The 26,244-nt window shown below is 36.0% G+C and overlaps 5 protein-coding genes across 5 annotated transcripts; 4 read left to right on the top strand and 1 right to left on the bottom strand.

Moving 5' to 3' along the window:
- Positions 1 to 126: 126 nt before the first annotated feature.
- Positions 127 to 21,748, bottom strand: LOC128258310 (CYFIP-related Rac1 interactor B). The gene is made up of 5 exons (XM_052989868.1): positions 21,540 to 21,748; positions 20,211 to 20,508; positions 7,154 to 7,417; positions 1,728 to 1,990; positions 127 to 1,283 (listed from the first exon to the last, which is right to left on the bottom strand). The coding sequence occupies exons 2-5, from the start codon at positions 20,391 to 20,393 to the stop codon at positions 1,019 to 1,021; spliced, it is 975 nt and encodes a 324-aa protein (XP_052845828.1). The 5' UTR covers positions 20,394 to 20,508; positions 21,540 to 21,748; the 3' UTR covers positions 127 to 1,018.
- Positions 2,086 to 3,187, top strand: LOC128258312 (zinc finger CCCH domain-containing protein 13). Its single transcript, XM_052989870.1, has 3 exons — positions 2,086 to 2,264; positions 2,333 to 2,879; positions 2,955 to 3,187. Exons 1-3 carry the CDS (start codon positions 2,194 to 2,196, stop codon positions 3,126 to 3,128), a joined length of 792 nt encoding a protein of 263 aa, XP_052845830.1. The 5' UTR covers positions 2,086 to 2,193; the 3' UTR covers positions 3,129 to 3,187.
- On the top strand, positions 3,412 to 4,908 carry LOC128258311 (uncharacterized). Its single transcript, XM_052989869.1, has 2 exons — positions 3,412 to 3,877; positions 3,943 to 4,908. The coding sequence occupies exons 1-2, from the start codon at positions 3,728 to 3,730 to the stop codon at positions 4,609 to 4,611; spliced, it is 819 nt and encodes a 272-aa protein (XP_052845829.1). The 5' UTR covers positions 3,412 to 3,727; the 3' UTR covers positions 4,612 to 4,908.
- A 461-nt stretch (positions 21,749 to 22,209) lies between the features above and the next one.
- LOC128258637 (ankyrin repeat and MYND domain-containing protein 2) lies at positions 22,210 to 24,355 on the top strand. The gene is made up of 3 exons (XM_052990350.1): positions 22,210 to 22,523; positions 23,003 to 23,776; positions 24,078 to 24,355. Exons 1-3 carry the CDS (start codon positions 22,320 to 22,322, stop codon positions 24,306 to 24,308), a joined length of 1,209 nt encoding a protein of 402 aa, XP_052846310.1. The 5' UTR covers positions 22,210 to 22,319; the 3' UTR covers positions 24,309 to 24,355.
- Positions 24,356 to 24,846: 491 nt separating this feature from the next.
- On the top strand, positions 24,847 to 25,916 carry LOC128258524 (acireductone dioxygenase). Its single transcript, XM_052990171.1, has 5 exons — positions 24,847 to 25,077; positions 25,151 to 25,228; positions 25,287 to 25,414; positions 25,536 to 25,629; positions 25,699 to 25,916. The coding sequence occupies exons 1-5, from the start codon at positions 24,955 to 24,957 to the stop codon at positions 25,834 to 25,836; spliced, it is 561 nt and encodes a 186-aa protein (XP_052846131.1). The 5' UTR covers positions 24,847 to 24,954; the 3' UTR covers positions 25,837 to 25,916.
- The last annotated feature ends 328 nt before the right edge of the window (positions 25,917 to 26,244 follow it).

Genomic DNA, 26,244 nt, shown 5'->3' with positions numbered 1-26,244 from the left:
AATGAGTTAAAAAAAAAACTAAAAAAGGTGCAGCAAATAACCATTGTAACCCAAAACCATCCTACAAGTTATAAAATATTTAGTATATAAAAAACAATTTCAGCTTAACCCATTAAAATGCAAACATTTATCTGGTTGATTTTGCGTGATATTTATTTTGATTCAGCATTCTCTATAGTTCTTTCTTTAGTTTCTTCTCGCTCTTATCGCATATATAAATCTTTATTTACTTTGTGTGATTTTCATTGTTTTGTTTTTTATTTTTTTTTTTTGGTACAAATCGTATGCGTTAAGTTTTGCCATTTCATTTATTGTTTTATTTCTATTTGTAAATCTTAAAAATTATTATTATTGCGCAGCTCAAGTTTATTTTGTAGATTTGTTTAAATACGTTTATCAAAGTTGACGGCGTGGAAATATATAAATGCATCCGCTTTCTGCTTGTGGTTCAGTTGTGAGTAGGCATTTTAGTTCGTACAATTCGTTTGTTGTTATAGTAATCAATTAATTTATGCATTGTTTAGATCATAACACCTCGTTCTACACATCGTCATGTACAAAAAAATACTCTAGATTTGATTAAAAATTGCAATTTATATTTATAATCTCTGCTTTAGTGAAATTTAGGATTTATCTCTCATATCTTCCCAACCATCAGTTTAAACTTTGCGCTAATTTGTTGTTAGGTTAATAGGGTTTCTTTTCATTACTTAAAATTAGGGCTAGATTATCAACTAAATATTGTTGCTGCTGATATATGCGTCCCACTTCGTCCGACATCGTTACGTTACGAGGAGGCTGGAGTCTAAAACAGTACGAAACAAATGCTGGAAATGCACACAGGGTAAAAATAAAACTAGAGGCTGCCTCCTGCTAGCACAACACTCGCTCACAATTTTTACAAATAATACAGAAGCCTACTAATTACATAAATAAAGTAAAACCATTTAAATCGATACGCATACACATAGAAATTAACGTTAATGAACTCTCCGCCCTTCTTCGATCCCCTCCGATATTATGCGGCCAGCAGGCGCTGTATGTTCTTCGGCGTGTTCTCCCCATTTAGGTGCTTCGTCGTGTATCGCAGGGCATTCAGCAGCGGCTCCGCCTTGATGGCCGGCTGCGCCTGCAACAGGCGCACGCACCCCTTCACGTCCACATGGGCGCCCCGCACGAACGCCCCCTCCGGATGCACATGGTCGTAGAGGATCACTAGGCCGACCATCACGCGCAGCACCAGCATTTTTGTGTCCTCACGCTCGATCTGTTGCAGGAGTTTGCTGCAAAAAAATAAATACGGAATCGATTAGAACATTGATATCCTTTGGTATAACCAATATAATAACTTTCCCGGAATCGCAGTTAAAACTACAAATACAATACATAAATTGTTCGAAATTCTAAATTGAAAATTAAAAATTAAATTTTTTTAGTAGAGTTATACTACTTTATTGATACAATTCGTCTAGTTGGGGTACTAGTTTAATATATTTCAAGTGAAACATTTAAAAGTAGTAGTTTTTATAGTTTACCTTCTACTGTCAATAAAAATATGGAGTGGTAGTTTTCAAAGTTTGATTTTGTTCAAATCTGTGGTCTAATTTGGATTCAATTAATGATATTTTACCAGTTAATCTAGTTGTTTTGTTTCTTTATTAAGACAATCAATTGTGAACATTTTCTACGATACCTAGATCCATAATTTAGTCATTTTATATACTTACGGATTTTCCAGCATCCTTAGGCACACTTTGGCCATTGTGCCCAGCGTTTCTGTCGTGTTTTGGACATCATCGGCATTGTCGTTGACAAACTTTGAGGTGGCCTCGCTCAGCACCTTGAGCATGGGCGTGGCGTGGGCGTAGAACAGGGACATCCGGTTGGCCAGTTCAGTGCTGACCAGCATGTTCTCCGTGGAGTCCACACGCTGCCGGCTGACGATGCGTCTGTAGTAGCTGAAATCATTCTGTATGGCGGGTGTTTTCATCTAAAAATGCAAAATTAAAAATATTATTATTTAACATTTCTTGAAATTAATAATTAAAGGGATTCTAGAATCTGGAAAGAACTAAACCACAGTAAGCCCTTGTTACATTCAAATAATATTATTTTGGAATGGAAATGCTAAATCAATAGTTTTGTAACTGGATCAGTCCGTTGCCATCAGTTCTATTTGACAGATCCGTCAGTATGAGTAACAAAAACACAAAAGGATTTAAGAGCATATTCAAAAAGATGTACAAACGAGATATGCAAGAAGGGTAAATTAAAATATCGTTTATAGTGTTTTAAACAACTTTTCGGGATGTTGATTCGCACCGATCCGCAGTGACAGGCAAAAAAGCCAAATCATGGACAGCTCGCAGACGATGAAGTTGGACAAGAGTCGTGAAGAGGATCGCAAGGAGCGTAAAAGGGAGGAGGAACTTGTACGAAAACGGCAACAGGAACTGGAGCGTCAACGGCGAAAGGATCTCGAACGGGAAAGGGAACTCTCCAGGCAACGTGAGCTGGAATGGAAAGAGGGTCTGGAGAAAGAACGCCAGCGTGAAAGAGAAATGGAACGAGAATATCCAAAGCAAGAGCCCTCGACCTCCAAAAAACCAAACCCAGAAATTAGCAAATTTGACGAGGAATTCGAGCGGGACATTGAGATATTGGAGCATCAGGTGTGCCCTCTGGATTTTCGCTCCAAGACCATGGCCACTATGTGGATAGATAAACTTCGCAATGCTCCCCATAATTCAGCCGAAACTCGGGCCAGAAATATAATAACGTCCCACCTGCTCAAGTGCTTTGGCGATAATATATTCAAAAAGGAGCCCTTCAACCAACCACCGCCACCCGAAAGTTTGGCCATCATAAGGGAAAAAATGGTAAATATATAAGTATTAGAAAAAATCTATTTTTTTAGTTCTAATATGTCAATCATTCATTATTTTTTCTTTTAGTACTTGACGCGTGACAGTATGTGTCATGGAATGCCCATGGTCAAACAGAGGGAACAAAACTCCTATATAAACCAATTGTTTAACGATTCGTATGATGGCGGCGAATTCCTGAGCCAGCTTCCCGTGCCTCGCGATGGTGCCTTCTTTATTTTTCACATGCATCCAAATTTATAAAAGTGAATTGAACAGCTGAATTCAAAATGTAATTGCAAATAAAACTCATATTTTTCCTAACCGAAACTTGTTATTTATTTGGGTGAAATAACAGTGGATTTTTGGTTTTTCTATCGCAAATGATATTGTTTTATCTATTAGTGAATTTTTTATGCACTTCAAATGTGCTTGGTATCACTTATCATACTGATTAAAATAAACAAGATAGATTTTCTATAACTTTTTCCACATTTCAGCTTTCCTTATAGCAAGTAGCTTTACCAATAAGTTCATAAAGCAGTCAGCAGCTGTCAGGTGTGAGGCTATCGTTTTCAACACTCGCTCTTGTTAACCTCTAATTACGGTTGACTTCAAAATCTAATTACTAATTACGCGGTACGTGACACCACAATTTGCCTGCTGCCCGTGCCGGCAAACAGTTTTCCACTCCGGGCCAGGCCCAAAACAACGATGCCGCACTTAAGTTGTCAGGGCTGGATAGAAAACGTGCGTGAGAAAAAAAGCAACTTCAGAGATACGCCGCCACAAATTTTTGAGTCAGTTAAAGTTGTTGGGTTGCTCATCCAGTCACCTTGACAGAGGCGCTGCAAACGAACATCATGCACTACTATACAATACTATACTATATTGTAGTGTCGAGTGACTGTTGCGAAACCTCATATAAATACGTTATTAGCATAAATCGTTCTGAACAGTCAGAAATGAAGCCGCGAACAGGACGGATCGTCAAGAGCAGCCCCTTGAGCTTGGTAAGCATTGCACATCCAAATGATTCGAAACCTGAGATGATTAATCTATTGATGAATATTTTTAGCTATATGCAATGATGCCTTTAATGATAGATGCAGTTTGCGGGAGAGCTCAATATGCATCATCTTATGGCAATGCTGCTTATGCAATTCCCACTGCCTCATACGATCAACCATATACCCCTCCAGGAGTGCAATCGATATGGTCTGGTTCCCCAATCATTGTGAATGATAATCAGTACAGTGCCCAAGAACAGCAGCAATATCCAAATGGTAATAGTTATTATGGAAGGGAACTTTACAGACAACCCTATTCAAATTGGCGGAGGGAGGAAGTACCAGCAACGCGTGCTCCCAATCATAACTACAACAATGTGCCAGGATACTTTTTCTACCAACAACAGCAGACGACGCCGCCATCGCCACCTCTGCAATATCCCCAAACTATTCCATCTGAATTACAACCCAATCCCCCATACAATTCGGAACTAGACTCAAGTGATTCTCGTCGCGAGGACGAGCAAGTGGTACAAATCGGAGGCAGTCGCTCACTGGCCACAAATAACTATCAAAACATCTACACTAACAATGAAAACTTCTTTGAACCCGCCCAACCTTGGAGGCGTCGTGACTTTCAGGCCAAATATGCCCAACATTACGCCGACTATTTGCGTAAATATCCAAGACGCCTGCAGCCAGTTTACAACACCAGCGAAGATTTCGATGAGAAATGAAGGAATACTCTATACACTTGTACTCTGTGCTAAAGCCAAATTGAATAAATCCCCTCAAGAGCCATTTGGCTTTTGATTGAAAGCGTGCCAAGAAAATAATTTTGTCTGCTCTTTTGACAGATCAATTGCAGCCGATAAATGTTGAAGCTTGCTGAAAAGCCAACACATAAATACACATAAATATTCAGTATTAACTGTTTAAAATGCTTTATTTTAATTTACTAAGAAGAAGTAAAAATATAATTTTGGAAATGTAGACAATATCCGTATACAATGAAGTACATTAAGCATATTATTTTATTTTTAGCATCTGAAATGTAAATATTTTCTAATTTTTAACAGAAATTAAACATTTGAAATCCAAAGGCATTATAATTATTACAAAACATTTGGATTTTTATAAGTTCAATGAAAATTTGAATCGCAAGCTAAAGTTCTTGTTAAATTAATTGTTAAAGTTACTGCAAAGACCCTTGGATTTTTTTAAAACATTTTTTTTGTTTTCTTTATCCAGCAGTTAATTCTCTCCAAGCAATGCAAACCGTACTATTAGAAAGCACACCGTAAAGTGGCTCTTGTTGTTAGAAGATTTTTCGCAATAAAATCGACATTAAAACGAAGCCACTTACAACCAAAGTCAATAAATTGTACAGCATACTTTGCGGCCCACTGGAAACAAAGCAACAAAAGCGCAGAGACAATGGTCTTTATTGAGGAACGGAAGTAGCTGTTAGTTGGAAGCACGTCTGGGCTATATACACACAACTTTTACATGAGATTCTCGGTGTGCCAGGCAGCTGACACTTTGAGCACACAATGAACGTGCAGTTTACAGCGTTTAACATCATCATCATCGGTATTATCGTCCTCATCATCATCATTTCATCATTATCATCATCAACTGGGGGGCAAAAAGTTGCAGACACCAAACATCAGAGAGTGCAAGCCGACGAAGGCGATGACTTGGCCATCCCAACCAAACACCTCCCAACTGTCCTAGATCTCGTCTTCTGCCTGCCACATCTGTATTCTCCGCTCCCCAATCGATTTGATGAAAGTTTCGCCAAACGGAAGCGAGTCATGGGAAATGCGCCATTCACAGGGATTTGCCATTAAACAAATCGATTTTGTTGGCTCCGAAGTCCGGACAATAAACCGGCATTTTCAACTGCCACAGAAAGTGGTGTGGCTAAAGGTAATGTTTTAACCCAGTGCGGATATATTCGTTTGCATATATCATGCTTCCACAACTGTGGTAAAAAAAAAAACAAATTTGAAGGCAGTTGTTCATAGAAAAATAATTTTAAGAGTACAGAAAGTAAAAAGAATTGCATATTTAATGGTGGCAAGCGATTTTTTGAGCGGCTCAAATACTAATGTAAGGGAACAACTTTAACCTCAGTAGTGGACTTAATTTATTTCTAGCCGTACCAATTTATATTTAACTATCTTTTATTTTATATTTAGCTATAACTATCTTTCAAAAATTGTTTTTCTTTTTTGGTAATATATTTTTTTGTTTAACTAAATTTTTTCCTAATTACCTCAGATAAATTCTATTGAATTCACCACCACTGTCAGCCCACCGGAGCGACTTTATTCATTTACAACTTCATCCGGCCATCGGTTGTCTGTCGTGGGCCATTTGGTTGCGTGTGCGTAAGTGGCTCCGATGCTCCACTGTGGCTCGAACGAATGCAAGGATAGCCTGGAAGATTTTTCATCAATGGGCCGCAGCACGCGCTCGTTTTGGCCAGCCTGACTGGCCAAGTCAGTCAAGTCAAGTCAATCCAATCGTCAGCCAGGCAGGCAGACGGCAAGCAAAAAAGTCAGTCAATTAAAAGTGCAACCACGCGCACAATGAGTTGGCAGTGGGACTTGGTCTGGCTTCATTTAACTTGGCTTTTAGCTATTGCTTTGCGTTAGCTTGGCTGTCGACAGCGCCCACATAAGGTAAACAAACAGACAAACAGGCAGTAAAGAAGACAGAATTTAACCCACTAACCAATAAACAAACAGACGGTGCTAAAATCAAATAAATCTGGTTGGGTTTAAATATAACTAAGTATGCACCTCTTTCGTTTTTGGTATGTAAAGATGTACAGAAGTTACCAATTTTCTTAGAAAATATTTAACGTTGAATGTGGTTTTATCAAAAAGTAATATTTTAATTATTTTTCTTTATAGTGATTTATATTTGAATTTTTACAAGAGATGGTTAAAAGTATGAACATTTCTACATTTTAAAATAAAAATTTATAACATGAAAAAATAAAGTTTTAAACCAGATTACCTCGGATTTTATTTTCCGCACTAAATCATCATACTATCTAACATATATGTATGGTACGCCTATACATTTTTGTTTTTTTTTTTAAATTTCAATATTTGAATTTATTTAAACGCTGTCAAACGAAAACGTATTGATGTCAGTGTATGGTTTTTTCCCTACTAGTAATTAATGGATTAAACGTGGTGGGCGTTGTACCTCCAAATATGGACTAGAGCTTGTAACACCCAGCTGTCAAAGCAACTCACTCACCTTGTACTCATCGAACTTCAGCACGAACTCCAAGATCTCGGCCAGCTGCTTGACCAGCGCCTGCTGGGTCTCCAGGTGCTGTGTCGGATTGAGCTTGCCGCCCACCAGCTGGCCCAGCAGCTTGGGCACAATCTTGTCCAGCTCCATGGAGTGCTCGTAGCAGCGCTTCAGCTTGTTGACCAGCGGCAGCACCGCCGCCCAGGCTTTTCCCGTCACCTCCGGCGAGGGATCGGCGATGGCTTCTCGTATTTCCTTGCCGGCACCCTGAAAATGTTCGCAGGAAAAACGTCAGTCAATACATTCGACTCGAAACTGGACTAAATGTGAGTTTGGCATGCGAACTGTTCACGATTTGTACACTCGAAAAATCTGAGAACTTGTGAAATTCTTACTTAATATCCTAGCCTAATGAAATTCATGTATTATTTACCTATAAAAAGAAGAGTATTATCTTATATCTTATGTGTTATTTTATTTTTTTTTTTTTGCAATAATAATTCTTATTTCTAGTAAAATTTATATTTAATTTAATTATATCTACAATTGATGTATTAAGAGTGTTGTCATACTAAAAAAAAGAATATTTGTTTGTTATGCGTAATTTTAGATTTTTTTTTACAAATTTAGTTTTTTATAACATCTTATATATGTATATATCTTAATATGGCAAGTTGGCCAGGTTTTACTCTGGTAGCTTTTATTAATATTGCCCCACTTTTTTTTACGTGCACTATTTCTGGGGTTTATTTTTTTACTGGCCTCTAAAAAAAACTACGCCTGCATTTGTTTTGTTATAATCACTGAACTGTGAGGCTTTGTGGCCGGCCAGTTTTCATCGAGGAAAACTCTGCGTCTTTATTTCTGCGGCACATGCAACAATAACGACGTTCAAAGCTGCGTGCATTGACCGCCGCTGTGATTTTTATCGATGCTTTATGATCTACAAAAATAAAATAAAGGAAAGCACACACGACACGGCACCGGGAAACTGGAGCTAACGAGCGGTCATTGCATGATGTGAAGAGTTCATTTTGTACTCGAACAACAATCAGCAAATGGCGTTGATTATTTCAATTGAGGTCTTTTGGCGATTTTCAAACACTTTTTAAGTGGCTAATATATAATAATATTTTATTTGCAGACAATCTATACAGGCTGCCGATAGTCAACAGCAGCAACATCAAAAATAAATTAAAATAATAACAAACACAAAAGTTATAAATTAACCATGTGTTTTGTAAGTCCAGTTGCTTATAAAAAATGGTCTTGTCGCGAAACTATTCTATTGTCTTATCTTAAAACTAACACTTAATAGTAAATTATCAGTTGTATTTCATTTGAGCTACTGAATTACGTAGAATAAAACACTGACTTTGGATTGATATAAAATTATGTGCAATTATGTAAAATTAAGTTAAGATAAATATTGAATTGTTTTCTCTAGCATAAAAACATGACGTTTTGTGGTTAAAATTAGTGCTATTAATTACTTAACATCATTTTTGTTTACAATTTAGGGTTGTTATCAAGTCTATCTCAGAATTATACCTTGCCTTCCAATTCTTTGGTCAAACAACATAAAACATAATTAGATAATAACATACCTCCATCTGTTGTTGTTGTTGCGTGTATAACCGATTATACCATATTGGCATACATTAAATATATTTAAATATAGTCAACCCCGCCCCCGATTCTACCTAAAACTCCGATATTTAAAACACACGAGTTACGCACAGCTCAGTGGACTGCGAAGTTCAAGCTCAGCGTATTGGAGTGTGAGTAACTTTATAAAGAAGTAAACGAGTGTTATTTTTGGTTTGCACACCTCTCCGGAACATTATGGACTAGCACGTGTTGTGTGTTTATAATTAAATCGCTGCGCATATCAACAAACACTCAGACAGAAGGCAAAATGAAGAACTGCACTGAAAAGCAAATATTTAACTTGACAACTTAACTTATAAATACATGACATGATAAAGTTATGTTTCATTTTAGTTTGTATATTAAAAGACATATTACACGGAAAATTGAAAACTTTGTAACTTTCTTTGTTGGCGAATATTCTGTTTATTGTTTAATAAATAATATATAATTTTATAAACGCCTGAGAATTTCAAAAACTCAGCCCTGCATTGGACTTATAAAGACTTCGAGTTAAGAAAGTTGGAGTTATGGAAGTTTGCTTGTTTATAATGCAATAAATCCTTTTTTTCTAACAGTGCAGAAGAGCATCCGCCCTCGTTCCCGTGTGTTTGGCCATGAGTACTTTGGCATAATCATAATAATAAGAACGCAACTGTCTGCAGCTAGCGTTGAGCAAACTCTGCATCTGTAATGTTTTGGCTTTTGTTTTTTATTCCCTGGTTCTGTGCTGGCATTTCTTTTCACTCTACATAATTTACACCTGTCTGTAAGTCAAGATCTCATGTCCTTGGCTGCTGCACTTGATGCATCCCAGAATGTTTAACGCACGCAAACAAGTAAACAAAATGTGAGGGGAGTTGTGTAGAAAAATTAAGGGGACTGCTGTCGTTGACTTGGTCGCAGTCGTCCATCTTACACAGTAAGAAAAGGGGAAACAAAACATAATATTAAGATTATCAAAAATGCTCATCTTGCCAGAGGGGATATGAATTTAATATAATTTATTTAATAATCATTAATTAAAAAAGTTCATATATTTATAAGACTTTAAAAAAGTTTTTTTTTTGGGTAGAAACCTATTTTGTATATAGTTTGGTTTTGCAACATGTAATCTGTTATCTTTCCATTGGGGGGACTACGATTTTTTAGGATCTCATTTCCAGGATCTTGCTTTTTTTTAATATTTTTTTTTCCGAGTGCATTCCCATTTTATTCGGCGGCATTGTCTCGTTTACGCCAGTGAATCTCTAAGGACCCTTGATGCCACGAACCAAGCACACGGTCATGCAACGGAAATGGTTCTGGCCTGGTCCTCTCCTTTGACTTGGTATATGGTATGATTTTGAAATGAACGTGGCCTGTGTGGGCGCGCACTCTTGTTTACTAGCATTCCATACCAGAGATTTCAAGCTGAGATTTTCGGAGAAGAGGAATACTTGTGTTTTCCCTACATATGGCCAAGTGGTGTCGTTAGGCAGCTCACTTTTGTTTATTACCCTTGCTGGTGGCATTATGATAAAAGCCAACCATTTCGCAATGCGTTGGGGAAATAATTATAAATGGTATACAAATAATCAGCCTTTGGTTTGGTGGGCGTTTACTTTTCATTTAAATTTGGCACATTTTTTGACTAAAGACCTTAAAATGTTAACACTCCACTTTTATCATATAAGTAAAAGCTTAGTAATATAAAATTATTTCCTCTTATAAGGTGTAACATGAAGTTAAGAGGTAACTTGTTATTTCCTCTACAATATTCTCTGTGTCCGCAAGGGTATTTTAATATTTTTGAATGCCAAAGAATTTTTTTTTTCCCGTTTTACGCCGATGTTGCATGCATTTTATCTTGCGTCATGTTCATGTCAGAGCCACAAGAAGAACAGAAAACAAAAGGCGTAGGTGTTGTAGGGGAACTTAAACTCAAGTCGCAGGAAACGGGATCGGGATCCCCCCATTCCGTCTCCTGTCCATTGAGCAATTGTGTTGATTCATCACTGCATCCCATCTTATGTTCAAAATAAAAACCCTGATGTGCTCCATTTAAGCGCACGTGCTGTCTGCTTGAGCGTTTTACCAAGAAAACGAAAGAAAATCACCCACAACAGCCACAACAAACTTGAACTTGCATGACTTTTATATATGTATGCTCGCTCGGATGAAAACAAATCATAATAAGGCAAGAACCGTTTTTCGTTTTGTAACTGTTTCTAGTTTGGGTTTTAATTAACACTTGCCCGTCGACTTCTCATCATCAGCAGCGCAGCATAAAGGCGCAATCAGTCAGCGATTCATTTGTTACATGGAGCAGCAAAAACCACTCACAATGCTAACCACACATAACCACATACTACATACTACTTAGATGAATAGTTAATTAACTTTGGCGAGTGCTGCATCTGCCGCAGAATGGCAGTGTTTTTAATTGAAAACGAAATTAGAGGCAGCAATGCGGAAATGCAGAAACTGAAGAGAGAAATGGCCTGCCCTAGATAATTGCCAATGACACTTGGCAAGTGTTGTTTAGCATTAGCGAACATGATCGTGTTTTAATCGTAACCCCCACTCACTTTAACTAAGAACCTGATCCAAGCGCCGGCATTATCGGAAACACTGAAAAAAAATGTGCGGATCTTCTGGTAGTTTGACACTCATGATCATTAATTTTTAATTAATTCTAGAAGCGCGGAATATCCCCAAAGAAATGAGTACCTGAAATACCTAAGTATGTACCTACGTATATTGAAACATTATTTTAATCTAAGCATTATAAATATTTGTATGACTGTTATATAAAAGGTAGAAAAAAAATCCATGATTTTAAAGTAATTAATACTATAGAAGCCATACTATACTATAATATATTAAATATATAAAATAGTAGTTTATCATTAAATTAAAAAAAAAACCTGATAAGAGTAAAAGCTGCTTTTATTTTATTAATGTAGTGTATCGTTGAAATTTTCCCATGAGCAACTGCTTATCCCAAGTGGCGCTAAAGTACAATTCATACTTGGTATTGCACTTTCGCCCACAATAGAAACGCGTGACGCTATAAAATAGTTGATGTCATGTGTTTTCGAAAGGGGGGAGAGCCGGAAAATTGTGGGTGGTGCTGGAGCAATGGAAATGGAAATGGAAATGTTTTATGTGGATGCCACAGGAATTGTTCACAGCTTTTGCTATGTGTTTAACAACAAACAGTGCCCCTAAGAGGACAGATATGTCAAACATGCCGGGCATTTTTTCTGGCTTTTGCTGACATTTTCATTTCCATTTTAAAAAAAAGACTGCGCTTTTCTAATTTCCCTTCGCGTTGCTTGCATCATCAAAAGCACCGGATTCGAATTCCCATCACGTTGTAATGAATCAATGAATGAATCGCAGGCAAACAAAAATTACAAAATATACATATACATATATATATTTATTTGTGTATTCAAACAAACAGACAAGCAATAAAATTGGCGAGCCACAAATCAATGCAAATGTATTCCGAGAATATAAAAGACCAAAACCATTTCACAGCGAGGGAATTTCTTTGGTAACTGATAATTTCTCATCATTTGTTTTTAATAGGAAGGAGGCAAATGAAAAGCAGAAAACGAAAGGCGCACCAGAACAAAGGAAGCTGATCCCACAGACACTCGGTCGCCTTTCATGACAGCACTAAAAAATTAAAACGTATAAATAAACCACAAACAAACTGCAACTGCAATAACGACAGACAAGATTATGACGACAACGATGACAGGTTCAACCTACAATTTTCACAAAGCTACAAAGCCACTACAGATGAGTAACATGATCATAAATGTTTCATAATTTCTAACGAATACTTGTGTTTATATTTGCGCCTTCCGCCGACGAGAAACCTCTTAATAATTCAATTTTTAAGAGGAAGGGCTCCGCTCAGAAAAGTTCTCCAGCGTTTTACTCCAGTTTCAAACTTTGATATCAGCAGACATATTTAGTAAATACATAATATATACATACATACACTTAAGGAAAATTGCCTTGGCAAAATAAATAAGAAAAGGCTTGGATTTGTTTTCTTTTAATATACATTTTTTTATTTAACAAGCTAGATTAAAATAAGTTGAACTAAGCGTTTTTTTTCGAAGATAAGAAAACATATTTTGTTTTTTGAATAAACCTATGTTTAATCTTGTTAACAACAATTCTTTAATGCATGACTATTATTTAAATATTCAGAGGAATTTGTATTTCTATGTAAGGCCCGCCGATAATAAAAATGTTGGTCTAATTCTTTTGTTTAGTTTATTTTTGTATAGTTTATTTTTTCTTAAAAATGTTTTTTTTTAAATATTTTTTCTTAAAAATGTTTTTTTTTTAAATATTTTTATCATAAGAATGTTTTTTAAATGTCAATTTTAAGACACTGAGAATTAAGACTATTTTTGTTAAGATATTCTGTATTTGAAAGTCTACTAAATTTTTTTGCAAATTGTTTTCCCTTCTGAAAGCCTTGCAAAATTCTTTGTTATTGTTAATGTTGCTGCTGTTGTGTTACACTTGTAAAATTGCTGACTCGGACAAGAACTCGGAACTATGGCTTTTGTGAGTCACTTTTTCAATCTGAACGATCGTTGACTGCGGCTTTTGTCGAGGGACAGAGACAGGAAGACACTGAGAGAGAGAGAGAGAGAGAGAGAGAGAGAGAGATAGAGAGATAGATACACCCCAGAAAAAAGGTGAGAGGTTTAACTTTTGATTTTCACAAGAATGTGACGTTTGTTGTGCATCACTCGAAGTCATTTGGTAAACAAAAGCATTCTGCAATTAAAAACAGTACTTACAGTTGATGCAACACTTTATAAATAGAGATTAGCTAGCCTTCAAATATTGCGTGAATACCAGATAATTAATCTCTGCGACATATTTGCTCATTACACATTAACTAGAGAAGCTGAGCAGCTGTGAATCATTAAGAGCTTAAAGAATTTAATAATCAAATGAGAAAAATAAAACTAAGGGTAAATAACATTAAATTGACCGTTATCCCAGCTCATGTACGTAGCGCGTGAGCTGTAAATGTAATCACCATTTACATTTAAATAAGCCATAACAATGTGCGAATGGCTTAATTATTTTCAAGGGCCAGGGGTTTTTGGCTGTCACGAGTTCAGGCGTAATTTATCAAGATAATCGAACCGACAACAGAAAAAAGAGTAAAAATAAACAAACAGCAGCAATTACAACAATACCTGCAATTGCCATAAAGATAAGATAAGCCTGGGCATTATCAATATCAAAAAAGAGCAAAAGAGGGTTAATGTTTCTACGAAAAATACATGAAGACTACATTAAATTCAGTGAAAAAAAAAAAGATTTTACATAAAAATTATAAAGTTGAATTAAATTTACGGCCACTTATGATAATAGTAATACAGCCACAAGATTAAACCCCCAAGCACTACGTCCCTGAATCCACATAACAAATTGAACGATATGCCAAATGATTGCGTTTAATTATCGACAGCAGTTCTCTTATCGGAAACCAGAGTTTGACGCACTTCATCCGAGCAGCCAAACAAATGTCAATGTCCCCAGGGGAAAACTCTGGGAAATGGGCAGAAGGAGAAGGAAAAAGCTTTCGCATTTCCCATATAACACATGTCACTCTCTTGTTCTCAATTAAGGCAAATAAATCACATTTGCCTTTGGCGCAGTTGGGGAAAAATGGAGCTTTTATATCGATTAACAGCCCACCGCCCGACCCCTTCCCAACCTTAAAACTCATAAACAGGTGTTAAAATTGGGTTAGCAGCGGAATAAAAATGAAACAAGCTCTGTTGCTGTCGGCATTTTAATTGACAAAAGAAAAATGAAAAACAAATCAGAGAAATTCCAGAAAAATTGCATATTCTCCGCCCGAAACTCTATTTATTTTGTGCAAATTACACGCATAAACAGAGATGCCAAACAGTTGCTCGTAAAAAAGATATAAAGTAAGGAACATACAATACTGCACAGACGATGCACTAAAAAGCAGCTGAAATGTTGCCATTGCACTTTGCACTCAGTTTCTAAGCTGCTTAGGAGGGACTCAGACATGAACGCAGACCTTCCCCTGAAGTCGTAAATTGGTCATTTGACAATTTTAAAGCCACTTTAACAAGGAGAGTATTTAAAACACCATTTGCAGTAGGGTTAAAGACATTGACGAATGGTCAGATGTCAACAATCCTATCCCAAGACCACCACAAAAACGCATTTTCGAGGCTTTGTTTGAACTATCATAAGCAACGATCCTCGGGGCGTTATTCAATTAAATTAAATTCGGTTAAATGAATTCAGCTCAGTGCCATTTTAATAAATCAGAAAAATGTGTCATGCGGAGACAGTGCGTTTCAGAGCGTTATACATCAAAAATAAACTTATAATTTTCACCAGGTGCATTTAAAAAAAAAATACATTTTTAATAGTACACGTAAAATTTCCTTTATTATTCTACAATGTTGAAACGCACTTTAGTTGTCACATCTGTGTGGGCGACTTGAAGTTTTAAGAAATGCTAAATTTTACAATCACCTCAAAATAAACAAAAAAAAAATATTTTAAAGTGCTCTCAGAACAGTGTGAAAATGATACTTGATGTGTAGTTGTTGAAACAAATTCCACGTTGAGCTTTATACTTTAAATGTGTACACTTTAATTTACTTTAATTTGTTTACGTTTTGTGTTTCTCTATTTTTGGCGCAATTGATTTGTGGTTGATGACGTCGGAAATACGAAAATAAATACGTTAACGTTTAAGCTATAAACAATTTGGAAATGGCTCCACCAAAGCAAACTAGCAAAAGTGAAATGCAATGAATGATGAATTTCAATTTTAACTGCGGCTAATTTGGACAATAAAGGTTAGACATTACGGAATCAGATTTTAGTGCTTTGGAGCGTATTTTATGATGTGGTTGTTAAATAAAACCCCGTGGCGTTCCTTTTGAGGAGTAGCCTACTTTTTGGGAAATGTTGAAAATTTTACAAACGCGGAAGTTGATTTTTAAATTGCCGTTGGAAATAATAAATTTATTAAACTAACTGACCTTAAAAACGCTTTGCATTTTTGTTTATACCTTCAGTTGTTTATCTTTGCGGTTTCTCTATTTTCGGATAAATTTATTGTTGATTATGACTTATGAATAAACGTAATAAATACTTATACATTAGCTATCAACAATCAACAAGTAACGCCATAAAAAGCAAAATGCATCTATGAATTTTAAATTTATTTTTTATTTTAGTTAAACTGTGAGTTTAGTGGGCAATTTCCAACTACAAACAGTCAATAGACACTTTATATGATAACGCAATAGAAATTGATTAAAGATAAATTTACAAATTTGTAAAAGATTCTACATGACATAACTTTAAAAAACATATAAGAAAAAAATTTTTTTTTTATAGTTTCTTATAGTTTTACAATCCCCTTTTATACAAACTGAATACGTTTTTAAGGGCTGCTTGATAAAGAATCATAATTGTATAATGTTCAAATGCCGATCTCTGGCACGCACATTATAGCGATTATATCAACTGACCAACCGAATGACCCAACCGGAAGTTAACTTTTATTTTTCCCTCTCCGTCGCGTTGTGATTTTGCATTCGCGCAAATCATTTAAGTTATTCGTGGAATGGAAAGCTCGGAGAAGTGGGAGTGCCGACGAGAGGTACGGGCCTATCTAATGACTGCTCATTCCGATTCTGTGATTATTCTGATTGCCGCTGACTATCTGTCACTGGCCCTCGAGTGTATAACTCTCATTAAATACTTAAAAGTGCACATATATTTATTCATACGACGCTAATCGGTTTTTTTGTATGGCACTCTTTTAACTGGGTCGCTCATGTTCCATTTCACTGTTAAATTCTCCCACTTTGAGTGAAAGCACTTGTGACTTAGTTTGAGAGAAATATGACTCCCAAATGGGGAATACGACAAATCACAATATTATTGAATTGTTTTGCAAAAAAAAATAGCTTTGATAAAGTTAAAAAAGCGGTTTTTAACATATAAACCGGAAAGGGATAGATGATAAAGAAAATGTTAAATGACTCAAAATGAGTTTGATATATTTTAAATTGTTAAAAATTATAACATTATGACTCAATGCGTTTTTTTGGCTCAGGGTATAAGCCATATCAACTATTATACAATATTCCAAACCACAAAAAGCTTAGCTGATATTCAGCACTTGACACATGGATACAGGAATTCAAGGTTGTGTATTGGATTACTCCATGTGTTGGACATATGTTTGTCTATGACGATAGCTAGCCATGTGTAATCGTTATCTCCCCGGCTGTCAACGGTATGGAAAACCACAAAAATGATGGGTTAATTCATAAAATGTATTAATGTTCATCAAATTTTAATGGCTTCGGCCCACAAACCTAATAAATTTGTATCTGTGCAGCACCCACACGATGTTACTTGTTGATATTTAGTACTTTCATGTTTATTGTTGTATTCCCCATTCTTCAGGTGAGTGCGTAAGCATCATTATTATGATTATCAGCGATGCACTGAAATGGGGGGCTTTTCCTATTATTACCATTTGCGGCCCTTTGTTGACCTTGTTGTTGGCTATTTATTACGTACACACAATGGGCGCCTTTTATTCCGTATCTAGTCTGGCCCAATATTTGACAAAAGCGTCACCAACAAGTGGTGATAATTCAGATAAAAGCCAATTATGGCGAGGAAAGTCGTACTATGATTTCTTTTAATGAACAAAAAATTACTGTTGTTTGTTGGGATTTACTTAACTTTAAAACAATGTTTAAAAAGCATTAGGTTAAAAAAACCGATTTTAATCAGCCAACAATTTTTAAACATATAACACAAATATTTAAGCAAACAAGAAACAAAATTCTTATATATATAATTATGTTTTGGTTTAGTTTTTAAATTATGAAACAAACATAAATAATTACATTCTCTTTAAATTATTGAACTCAATTTGTAAGTTCCCGACTTATCTTAAAGAAAACACGAAATGCCAGTGGAAAAAGAAAAAACTTTGATTTTTCCTATTTGCAATTTTGTTTCTATTTATAGCAACCGACTTGGAGGAAGAAACAACAAAAAAAAAAAACAGAACATGAAGTTTTTGCCATTTTGGCAGCTTTTGGCGCCTGGCCAACTATTTTCTTGGAAAGAGGTAAAGGGGGAATCACCTACTCCACAACCAGTTTGTTTGCCTTGACAACCAGTTGTGTTTCAACCCAAAAGCCACCCACTCAATTGGGGAAAAAAAGATTGCTCACAGCAGTCGAATAAAAACTGCAATGAAAATAAAATGCAGCCCACAAATTAAGCGCATTTTAAATACCTCTGGTTGGTTCTAAAAAAAGATGAAAGAGGAACGGAGACCGTTGCACCAAAGGGTTAAATGCCCGCCGAGGTCGTCTTTGTTGGTCTCGGTCCCATTTAAGTGGGTCAACACAAAGGAAATGAGCTCATTGGTATACATTTTCCAGTTCATTTGCGTTGATTAAAGCTTTTCGGCCTGACATTTGTTTGTCTGCCGTCCCTCAATTTCCCCTTTCCCTTTTTCCGCTTCTGCTGTCTTTTCGCGTCTGAAACCCAATTAATATTTTGCACACACCAATGTAAATTAGAATTTGCTTCTAAAAGGTCAGATACACAGAAAAATATCAATTCAAAGTCAATTTGGTGTTTTGAAACATAGTTTTATAATATTTATTATTAAACTCATTATTTTCAAAGATTGGTATGCTAAACGTTATAGAAAAATTGTTATTTTGCATACTAGATAACAAAATTTATAGCTCGAAATTCCTCTATCTTATCTCTTTTATGTGAGCATAAATCAGTCTAGTGATTTTTGACAAAGTAACCATCATGTATGTTAATGAGTTTCCAAAAGACATTTTTATATCAATTTTTTTTTATTGTGTCCTGATAAGAGTTTTTCAGCAGATCGGAAATTTTTTATCAAAATGTTTTGGCCCCTTTATTATCAGATAGATACAATAAAAGTTCATTATTCATTTTCCTGTTTATTTGATGTGAATATTAACGATTCGCCTGTGTTTTGACAGTTAATGTTAATGAGATATCTGCAGTACAATTTATTTTTGAAGAAAATATTTAAAAAATCTATTATAGAACTTTTTTTTTCTGTGTTAGTGACGAAAAGGGGTGACTAATTCTTCCCGAAGAGAAGCGGACAAATATCAGAGTGCGAAGAGCAACGGCAAAAGTTGGTTAATGACGTCAGTGAAGCGACGATAATGAAAGAAGTCCGCTCACCGGATCGGATCATGTGGGCACGTGCGTGAGTCAGACCATCGAAGAGCCCCATGGATAGATATTGAAAGAGGTGAAGTTTACGTTGGTTCCACTTGGGTTAATCTTATCAGTTGCACGGAGAACTTTAATTATTTTAAACTTGCATAATGCTAGTTATAAGTGAATGATTTTTAAATATTTGTAAAAAAATAATTACTTGGTATTTTCATTTAAGAGAATCTTAATAACAATTTAAGTGGATTTAATTGCTTAAATAAACAGTTTTTTTTTAAAGCAAGATACGGTCAACAAATATTTATGTTTTTTAAAGATGGTTTTTATTTAGGAAAGGCTTAAATGTGATTTCTTGATTTCCTAAACTCTATTTTCATCACTTTTCTACTTATTTTATTTTAAAGAAATTTTAGAAAATGCTCAGTAAACAAATAAATCATAGTGTATACCCCAAAGAGGCTATGAAACATTGAAAGAGAGTAATAACTGCCAGCAAGATAACGCTCAGAGCGTCTCTTTTCTCACCCTGCCAAAGGTTAAATACTCAATTTGTTGATCGTTTATTGTTGCTCTTTTTGTAGCTGTCGATTTCCCGGCGATTTTTGTTATTTTAGCAATTTCTTGAAACTATCAGTTTAATACTTTCCTGCCTTTTGGAACATCTAAACAATTTTAATAACTTTGAAGAGTCTATCAAATACTGAAGCAAAATTGTTATCAATTGGTGGATAAAATAAAATTAAATTCTTTAACTTGTAGCTGGAACTTAAGCCGTTAAAACCCACCTCTGGATAATAGTAAACAAGTTAAAAATATAATTTGTTTAAACTGAACTTCTAAGCATGCAATATAGTTATAATAATCAATCTTATCAATCTTAAAAAATATTTCTTAAACATACATATAATTCTTCTAGTTAAACATATCGATTTTTAATCTTAATATCTTAAAACAAATTTTTTACTAATGAAACCGCTTTGTAATTCCAATTAGTCGTATATCATATAATGGTTTAAACTATAGAAATCATTAAAAAATGCCTAATAACCGGTTAGAGGGGTTGCGGTTAAGCCCCGAGCAAATGACGCACATGTGGTAAGGCGAGACTCACCCGATAGATCTGAATCTCCTCCAGAACCACCTCCGATTCCCGGAGAACTCGCTCCACCTCGTCATAGATTTCGCGCTCCGTTTCCGTGGGCGCGGCATTTTCGAAGTCCAGGAAGACATCGTAGGATTTGGCGGCGCAACAATTCGAGTCGTCGCGTGACAGCAGGCTCAGCAGCTTTCCCATTTTCTTTGATTAACTAATACTTATTGTGGTGTGGTAGTATATCGTAGTATTTGTTTTCCTTTTATATTTTAGTTATTAATTAGCACTTTTGGTTTTATTTTTTTTTTTTGGAGCACTGCGAGGAATGGGAATATAACAAAGAATAAATAAACAACTCTTGCACCTGTTGTCAGGAAAGGGCTTAATAAATTGTCTGGTTTCCAAAAAAAGCAGCTGCAAAAGTTGCTAGGGATAGTTGTTTGGAGGTCGATTGAGAGGGAAGCTGCATTCAGGAACTTGTTTCATCTTTTGGAGGACAATGGAAAACGGCCATCAAGGGTGGGAAAAGCGGGGAAAACAAAAGACTGGCATTTCAATGTTTTCTTTTCCCTTCATAGAAGATAAAGTGACACAGATGGTTCCGCAAAATGAAAATTCTTGTATTTTAGGTCCACTTTTAACAGGTATTAAACGATCAATTTAATTTTTTTCTTAAAACTTATGAAAACTTTTTTAATTGAAAGAATTTTTCTTGATCTTAATTCAGTTTTTTTTTATACTTTAAAATGAAGTTAATCAAAATTTGATAAAATTAATATTTTTTTATTGTGTTACATTCTCTATATTTTTACAAAAGCAGTTCAAAGAAAAAGAAAGGACAAAAAGAAAACTCGGATTTTCCACGCTTGTTTCTACCATAACCAATATTTACTGTATTATTTTCGACCTCTGAAATTGCACTGCGGGGGGTGAAGAGGAGTGGGAGAGCAAAGGAGAGAGGAAGATTACAAGGAGAAGAGCCATGTGTCTCTCTCACACTTAGTTTGTGTGTGTTTCGCAGGAAATACTGCGAAATCGAACCAAATCGAAATTGGTAAACAAAAAAAAACGGAAAATCAGCAAGGCCAATTTTCACACGCAGCACATGTAAATATTGCGAAAAAAAGAGCAACAAAAACGGTCTTGTTTTTATTCAAGAATTGTGGCCATGTGTGTGTGGCTTTTGTTTATCTGGCTTTTCGTTATCTTGCTCTTTTGCTTTCCTTTTTGCGCCTGTTTCGCTATTTTGCGCGCTTATCTTCACTTTTATTATTTATACATTTCCAAAGGGTTCGTCTGCATTGGAATTTCGTTGCTTTCTTCCTTTTTTTTCTTCACGCTTATCACCTTTTAGATCCACTGTACGGACTTTGTTTAATTTGGATTTTATTTCAAAAAGCGCAATGGCGCCTATAAAACGATTGGCACCTCGCGGGCTTAAATGCTTGTATTTGTTTGAAAACACAGAAAACACACACGATTTTCGTCTCAATTCGATGCGAATGCGATACACACGCCGCCACACAAAAAACACAACAACAAACAACAGAGTGACCGTCGCTGGGTCTTGTATTATAACGGCATCCGGACACCAAATATACCGAAATAAAACTGGCATAAAATACTAAAAGTATACCACAAAAAAACGAACAAGCTAGTGATGGAAGTCTGAACTTATCTACACATTTTGTTTGATTTAAAAGAAATAAGAAGAGAGACATTTAATTTTCCAATAACTAAAGATATTTTTCTATAGTTTTTTTTTTACTTTAGCTGTTTTTATGCTGTCTAATTCAGAAACTTATTGGTTATGTCAGTCAAGTAAATGGGATTAGATCTTAAATTACATTTTAAATAAAACAATATAAAATAAACTCAATGTTTTTTAAATATTTGTTATTTATTTTTTGAAAGCTAATACAATTCAGATATATTAACAAAGTAGTTGTTTTTATTAAACTTATTTGAATGACTCCCATCAATATAACGATATATCGGCCAGCCAGTAAGTGCTGAACAACGCCGTAACTATCGCTGTAAACCAGTGCACGCCGAGAACAGTGGAGTTTTCTTGATTACCATTTTCCGGATAATCCCTGCGAGTTTTCTGTAAGAAACCGACCCACAATGACCGAGCAGAGTAAGAACCCGCAGCTGGACGACCTGCAGCGCCAGTTACTGGATCGCCTAGCCAAAAATGACACCAGTGGATTCAAGCAACTGCTGGTCGGTTGCAAAAATGTGAATTTCGTGGACGACAGCGGGATGTCGTGTTTGGCGCACGCCAGCTTTAAAGGAAATCGCGAGGCAGTCCAACTGCTCCTGGATATGGTGGGTATACCTGGTACTCGGACCCTCTTTGGAGTTATCTACCACTCAGGCCACAGGTGTCCCTATTTTCAGTCAATGTTCCTATTGAACTGTTTATAGGGTTGAACTAATCTGAGAACTGGGGGTGCATAACTCATAGTCTAATGGATTTATAAAATCTTAACTTAATCAAATAAGTCTATTAAATTTACAGATTCCTTAGTGCAACTCGTTCCCGAGTAAATATATCTATGAACTTAAGATCCAAAACATATAGAACTTAAAATCTGTTTAATAAAGGGTTCCTAAATGATCATTATCTATCAAGGATGTCCTAGAGTTCAAACAGGTTCCAATTTAAAGCCCAAAAACCTGTTCTACTTTCAGTTAAAGTACTACAAATTCCACGAGATTATATGCTTAAAAAAAAAGGCAGACCCAAAACTCTTAAATATCAAAGATTTATGAGACAATTTCTAACTCGGCCTATTTTCTTTTAGGGTGCCGACATAAACCTCAATCAACATGGAGCCGATTATACGCCACTGCATTTTGCTGCCTTATCTGGTAATACCCACGTGTGCCGGCAACTTTTGGATGCCGGTATCAAGCCAAGTAGCATTAATAGTGTCCAAAGGACCGCCGCCCAAATGGCCGCCTTTGTGGGCAACCACGGCTGCGTGGAGACCATCAACAACTATGTGACCCGCTCGAGTTTGGAGTACTACACCCAGGCTCATGGCCAGCAAACGGAGCCCCAGATTCCACCCAGTTTACTGAATTCCTTCCATGCCTTTGTCACCGAAATCAACTTGCATCCCGTGAGGATTGCCCTGAATGTTCAGTCATTGGGATTACTCAGGATCCTTTCGAACCTCCGCAAAACCCTGTCTTTGATGTGCGAAAAGGAGATGCAAAAGACCCATGACCTCAACGAACTTCTGGCCTTTAAGTTTCACTATCAGGGTTGGATTCTGGCCGAACTGATACGCTGCGAGGAGCAATTTAAGGCCCAGCACAAGGAAAAAGGTGGCGAGGAGGCTGGCGATGCCAACAAGAATGATTTTATTGAAATGTTCGTTAAGCGGGTGCTCAAGGAGAATAAACTGGGCCAGCTGGACTATGTGGAATATACGCTGAGGGAGTGCGCCCGCGAGTTTCCCGTAAGGGATTGCACTATCTTCCGGCAAATCGCCACCCAGTTTGGCGCCAAGGATGCTCCGCCAGCTTTGACTATCCTGCGAAATGCCATCAATGGAATGAGGGGCTTTGTGGTAAGTTTTATCAGTAATATATATCTTTTAGAGCTTTTTGGCCGGATTTATCCACATTATACCATATCAGATAGATATCAATCTTAAAACTTACGAAATCATAAAAAACAATCTTTACCTAAAAATGTATGTTTGTACCTAAAACATTTTTAAATTTTTATTGCTACCTGGCTTAACATTGGATTAACTATGAGTTTAATATGGGTATATTTTGTTTCCACCTTACAAAGAGTATAGAAACCCAAAGTTCCTTGGATATAAAAGAAAAATATGTAACAAAAATTCGAATTGTATCTTTTAGGACGAGGGCAGCTACTGCAGCACCTGCGGCGCGGAAAAGCCGGACAAGAAGTGCTCCAAGTGCAAGGCGGTGCAGTATTGCGATCGGGAGTGCCAACGACTCCATTGGTTTATGCACAAGAAGAACTGTGCCCGCCTGCTGGCCCAATCCCAAAACCAATTGCAATCCCAAGCGAAGGGAACCATCGACACCGCCGAGCTGCGTGAGGAGCTTTCCAAGCTGACTGCGTAATCCTGTGCTCCTTTGTAACGCTAATAAATGTAACATAAAAACACGGATCTAAGCATTTTCACGTAGTAAATTATAGTTAGTACCATCTGTCAGTTGACAACACAAATAATGCCACATAAATAATTGAATTGGCTGCAGGCAAAGTAAGCGGCCTTTTCAATAATTTTCAGTCAAAATTTAAATTAAAACTGCCCAAACTTTTTATATCCACTAAACGAAAAATAAAATATAATATTGAAAAACTGCAATTGAAACACCTTTTTTAATGGGTTGCGACTCCAAAATTACAGCTTTTTAAACATACAATTATTTAAACCTTTTTTTTTGAAAGACTATTTTAAAATGGAAAATGTTGGGGTTATCTTAAAAAACATTATTTCATTACCTTACTATAGCCGTTATTTAAAAAACCATTACTCAACAGAATTGTTTAATTTCGAATGTTAACGGAATAAACAACATTCACCATTATTTCTGTTGTGTCTTTTCGAATGTTAAATTAACAGTGTTAGCGGTATTCATCTGGCTTTCTGTTATCTGCTGCGAAAAGTCGAAAACAAGAAACAGCTGACGGCAGTTTAATATTTTTCATGTTAATCTATTTGTGGCTAGTTGTCCGTTAAAAGTTGCTTAGAACAGTCTTAAAATGGTGAAAGTTTGGTATATGGATACTGAGGAGACCGATCAACGCTTGGAGCACCATCGCAATCCCCCAACTTATTTGGAACTGGATGATCTTTACAAGAAGACCGGCGTGGAATACTTTAAAGCAAGTCAAACAACGACTTTAAACCTTAATTGACCTTGGTTGCGAGCTTATCTTGATCATTCACTTTTTGCAGATCAACGCGGACGAATACCAGAGCGATAACACTCTCACGGAACTAAGGGCACAACGTGGTTACACTTATGATGATGAGGTGTCGATCCCATAATAACGTCTAGAGAAACTTTTTATAAATTCAAGATTTATTACAGATTACCTGCTCGGAAAAGTGCCTCGCAGATTATGCCAACAAGTTAAAGGCTTTTTTCACCGAACACCTTCATACGGATGAGGAAATACGCCTAGTTTTGGATGGATCCGGTTACTTTGATGTCCGCGAGTGAGTAAAGGCTTACGTCTACTTTTTTTACTTAATTAATTAAGTTGTGTTCTTTTATAATACATTTATTATTCGGTCGAAAACAATTTAATTTTTATTCAATTTAATTTATGCATTTTAGCGACGAGGAGAACTGGCTGCGCATTTTGGTTGTGAAGGGAGATCTTATTATAATACCTGCTGGCATCTACCATCGCTTTACTTTAGATTCCAATGTAATTTTACCTATTGCGGTGTATTACTTAGGTTTATTTATTTTAAAATTTTTATTTTTGTTTTTATAGAACTTTATTAGAGCTCGTCGCTATTTTGTTGGCGAGCCCGTGTGGACACCGCACAATCGTCCCGCCGATGATATGGATTGCCGAAAATCTTACATCAAACATCAGTCGGAAAACTTTATTCAATTGAACAAGGTTTGAAGAATATATGTACCTATGTTTTAAAACAAAGTTTGATATTTGTAAATAAAAAAAATCACAATGATTTGCTGACATACATATATTAACTTTACATCTGTCTTTTTAAATTTATTTCTTGAACGAATTTGTTTTTAAATTTGTACTTAAGTTTTCTAGAGCTCTGAAACATAATGAAATTTTTGTATTTAAATAATATTAATTAAAAAAAGAACCGCCAACACGTAATTTCTTCATAACTTTTAGCTAGATTGATGTATGTATATTTTTAGAGTACAAATTGTGTCATTTATGAGTTCAAAATAATGGAGAGATGCTATCGATGTTGACAGAACTACATAAATAATCTATTTTATTTAACACAAATTATTTTTTTTAAATCACTAACAATTCTGTTAAAACAAAAGAGAG

Source organism: Drosophila gunungcola, assembly GCF_025200985.1.
Source record: "Drosophila gunungcola strain Sukarami chromosome 3L unlocalized genomic scaffold, Dgunungcola_SK_2 000003F, whole genome shotgun sequence".
NCBI classification, from domain to species: Eukaryota; Metazoa; Arthropoda; class Insecta; order Diptera; family Drosophilidae; genus Drosophila; species Drosophila gunungcola.
Note: the sequence above shows the minus strand (reverse complement) of the source record. Positions and strands in the feature narration are given on the sequence as shown.

Coding starts and splice junctions, on each gene's coding strand:
- LOC128258312 (XM_052989870.1), top strand. CDS start 2,194: ATGAGTAACAAAAACACAAAAGGATTTAAGAGCATATTCAAAAAGATG. Junction 2,265..2,332: donor AAACGAGATATGCAAGAAGG/GTAAATTAAAAT, acceptor ACCGATCCGCAG/TGACAGGCAAAAAAGCCAAA. Junction 2,880..2,954: donor CCATCATAAGGGAAAAAATG/GTAAATATATAA, acceptor TTTTTCTTTTAG/TACTTGACGCGTGACAGTAT.
- LOC128258311 (XM_052989869.1), top strand. CDS start 3,728: ATGCACTACTATACAATACTATACTATATTGTAGTGTCGAGTGACTGT. Junction 3,878..3,942: donor AGAGCAGCCCCTTGAGCTTG/GTAAGCATTGCA, acceptor GAATATTTTTAG/CTATATGCAATGATGCCTTT.
- LOC128258310 (XM_052989868.1), bottom strand. CDS start 20,393: ATGGGAAAGCTGCTGAGCCTGCTGTCACGCGACGACTCGAATTGTTGC. Junction 7,418..20,210: donor AGGAGATTCAGATCTATCGG/GTGAGTCTCGCC, acceptor GAACATTTTCAG/GGTGCCGGCAAGGAAATACG. Junction 1,284..1,727: donor CTAAGGATGCTGGAAAATCC/GTAAGTATATAA, acceptor ATTTTTTTGCAG/CAAACTCCTGCAACAGATCG.
- LOC128258637 (XM_052990350.1), top strand. CDS start 22,320: ATGACCGAGCAGAGTAAGAACCCGCAGCTGGACGACCTGCAGCGCCAG. Junction 22,524..23,002: donor TCCAACTGCTCCTGGATATG/GTGGGTATACCT, acceptor ATTTTCTTTTAG/GGTGCCGACATAAACCTCAA. Junction 23,777..24,077: donor ATGGAATGAGGGGCTTTGTG/GTAAGTTTTATC, acceptor TGTATCTTTTAG/GACGAGGGCAGCTACTGCAG.
- LOC128258524 (XM_052990171.1), top strand. CDS start 24,955: ATGGTGAAAGTTTGGTATATGGATACTGAGGAGACCGATCAACGCTTG. Junction 25,229..25,286: donor GTTACACTTATGATGATGAG/GTGTCGATCCCA, acceptor GATTTATTACAG/ATTACCTGCTCGGAAAAGTG. Junction 25,630..25,698: donor GCTTTACTTTAGATTCCAAT/GTAATTTTACCT, acceptor TTGTTTTTATAG/AACTTTATTAGAGCTCGTCG.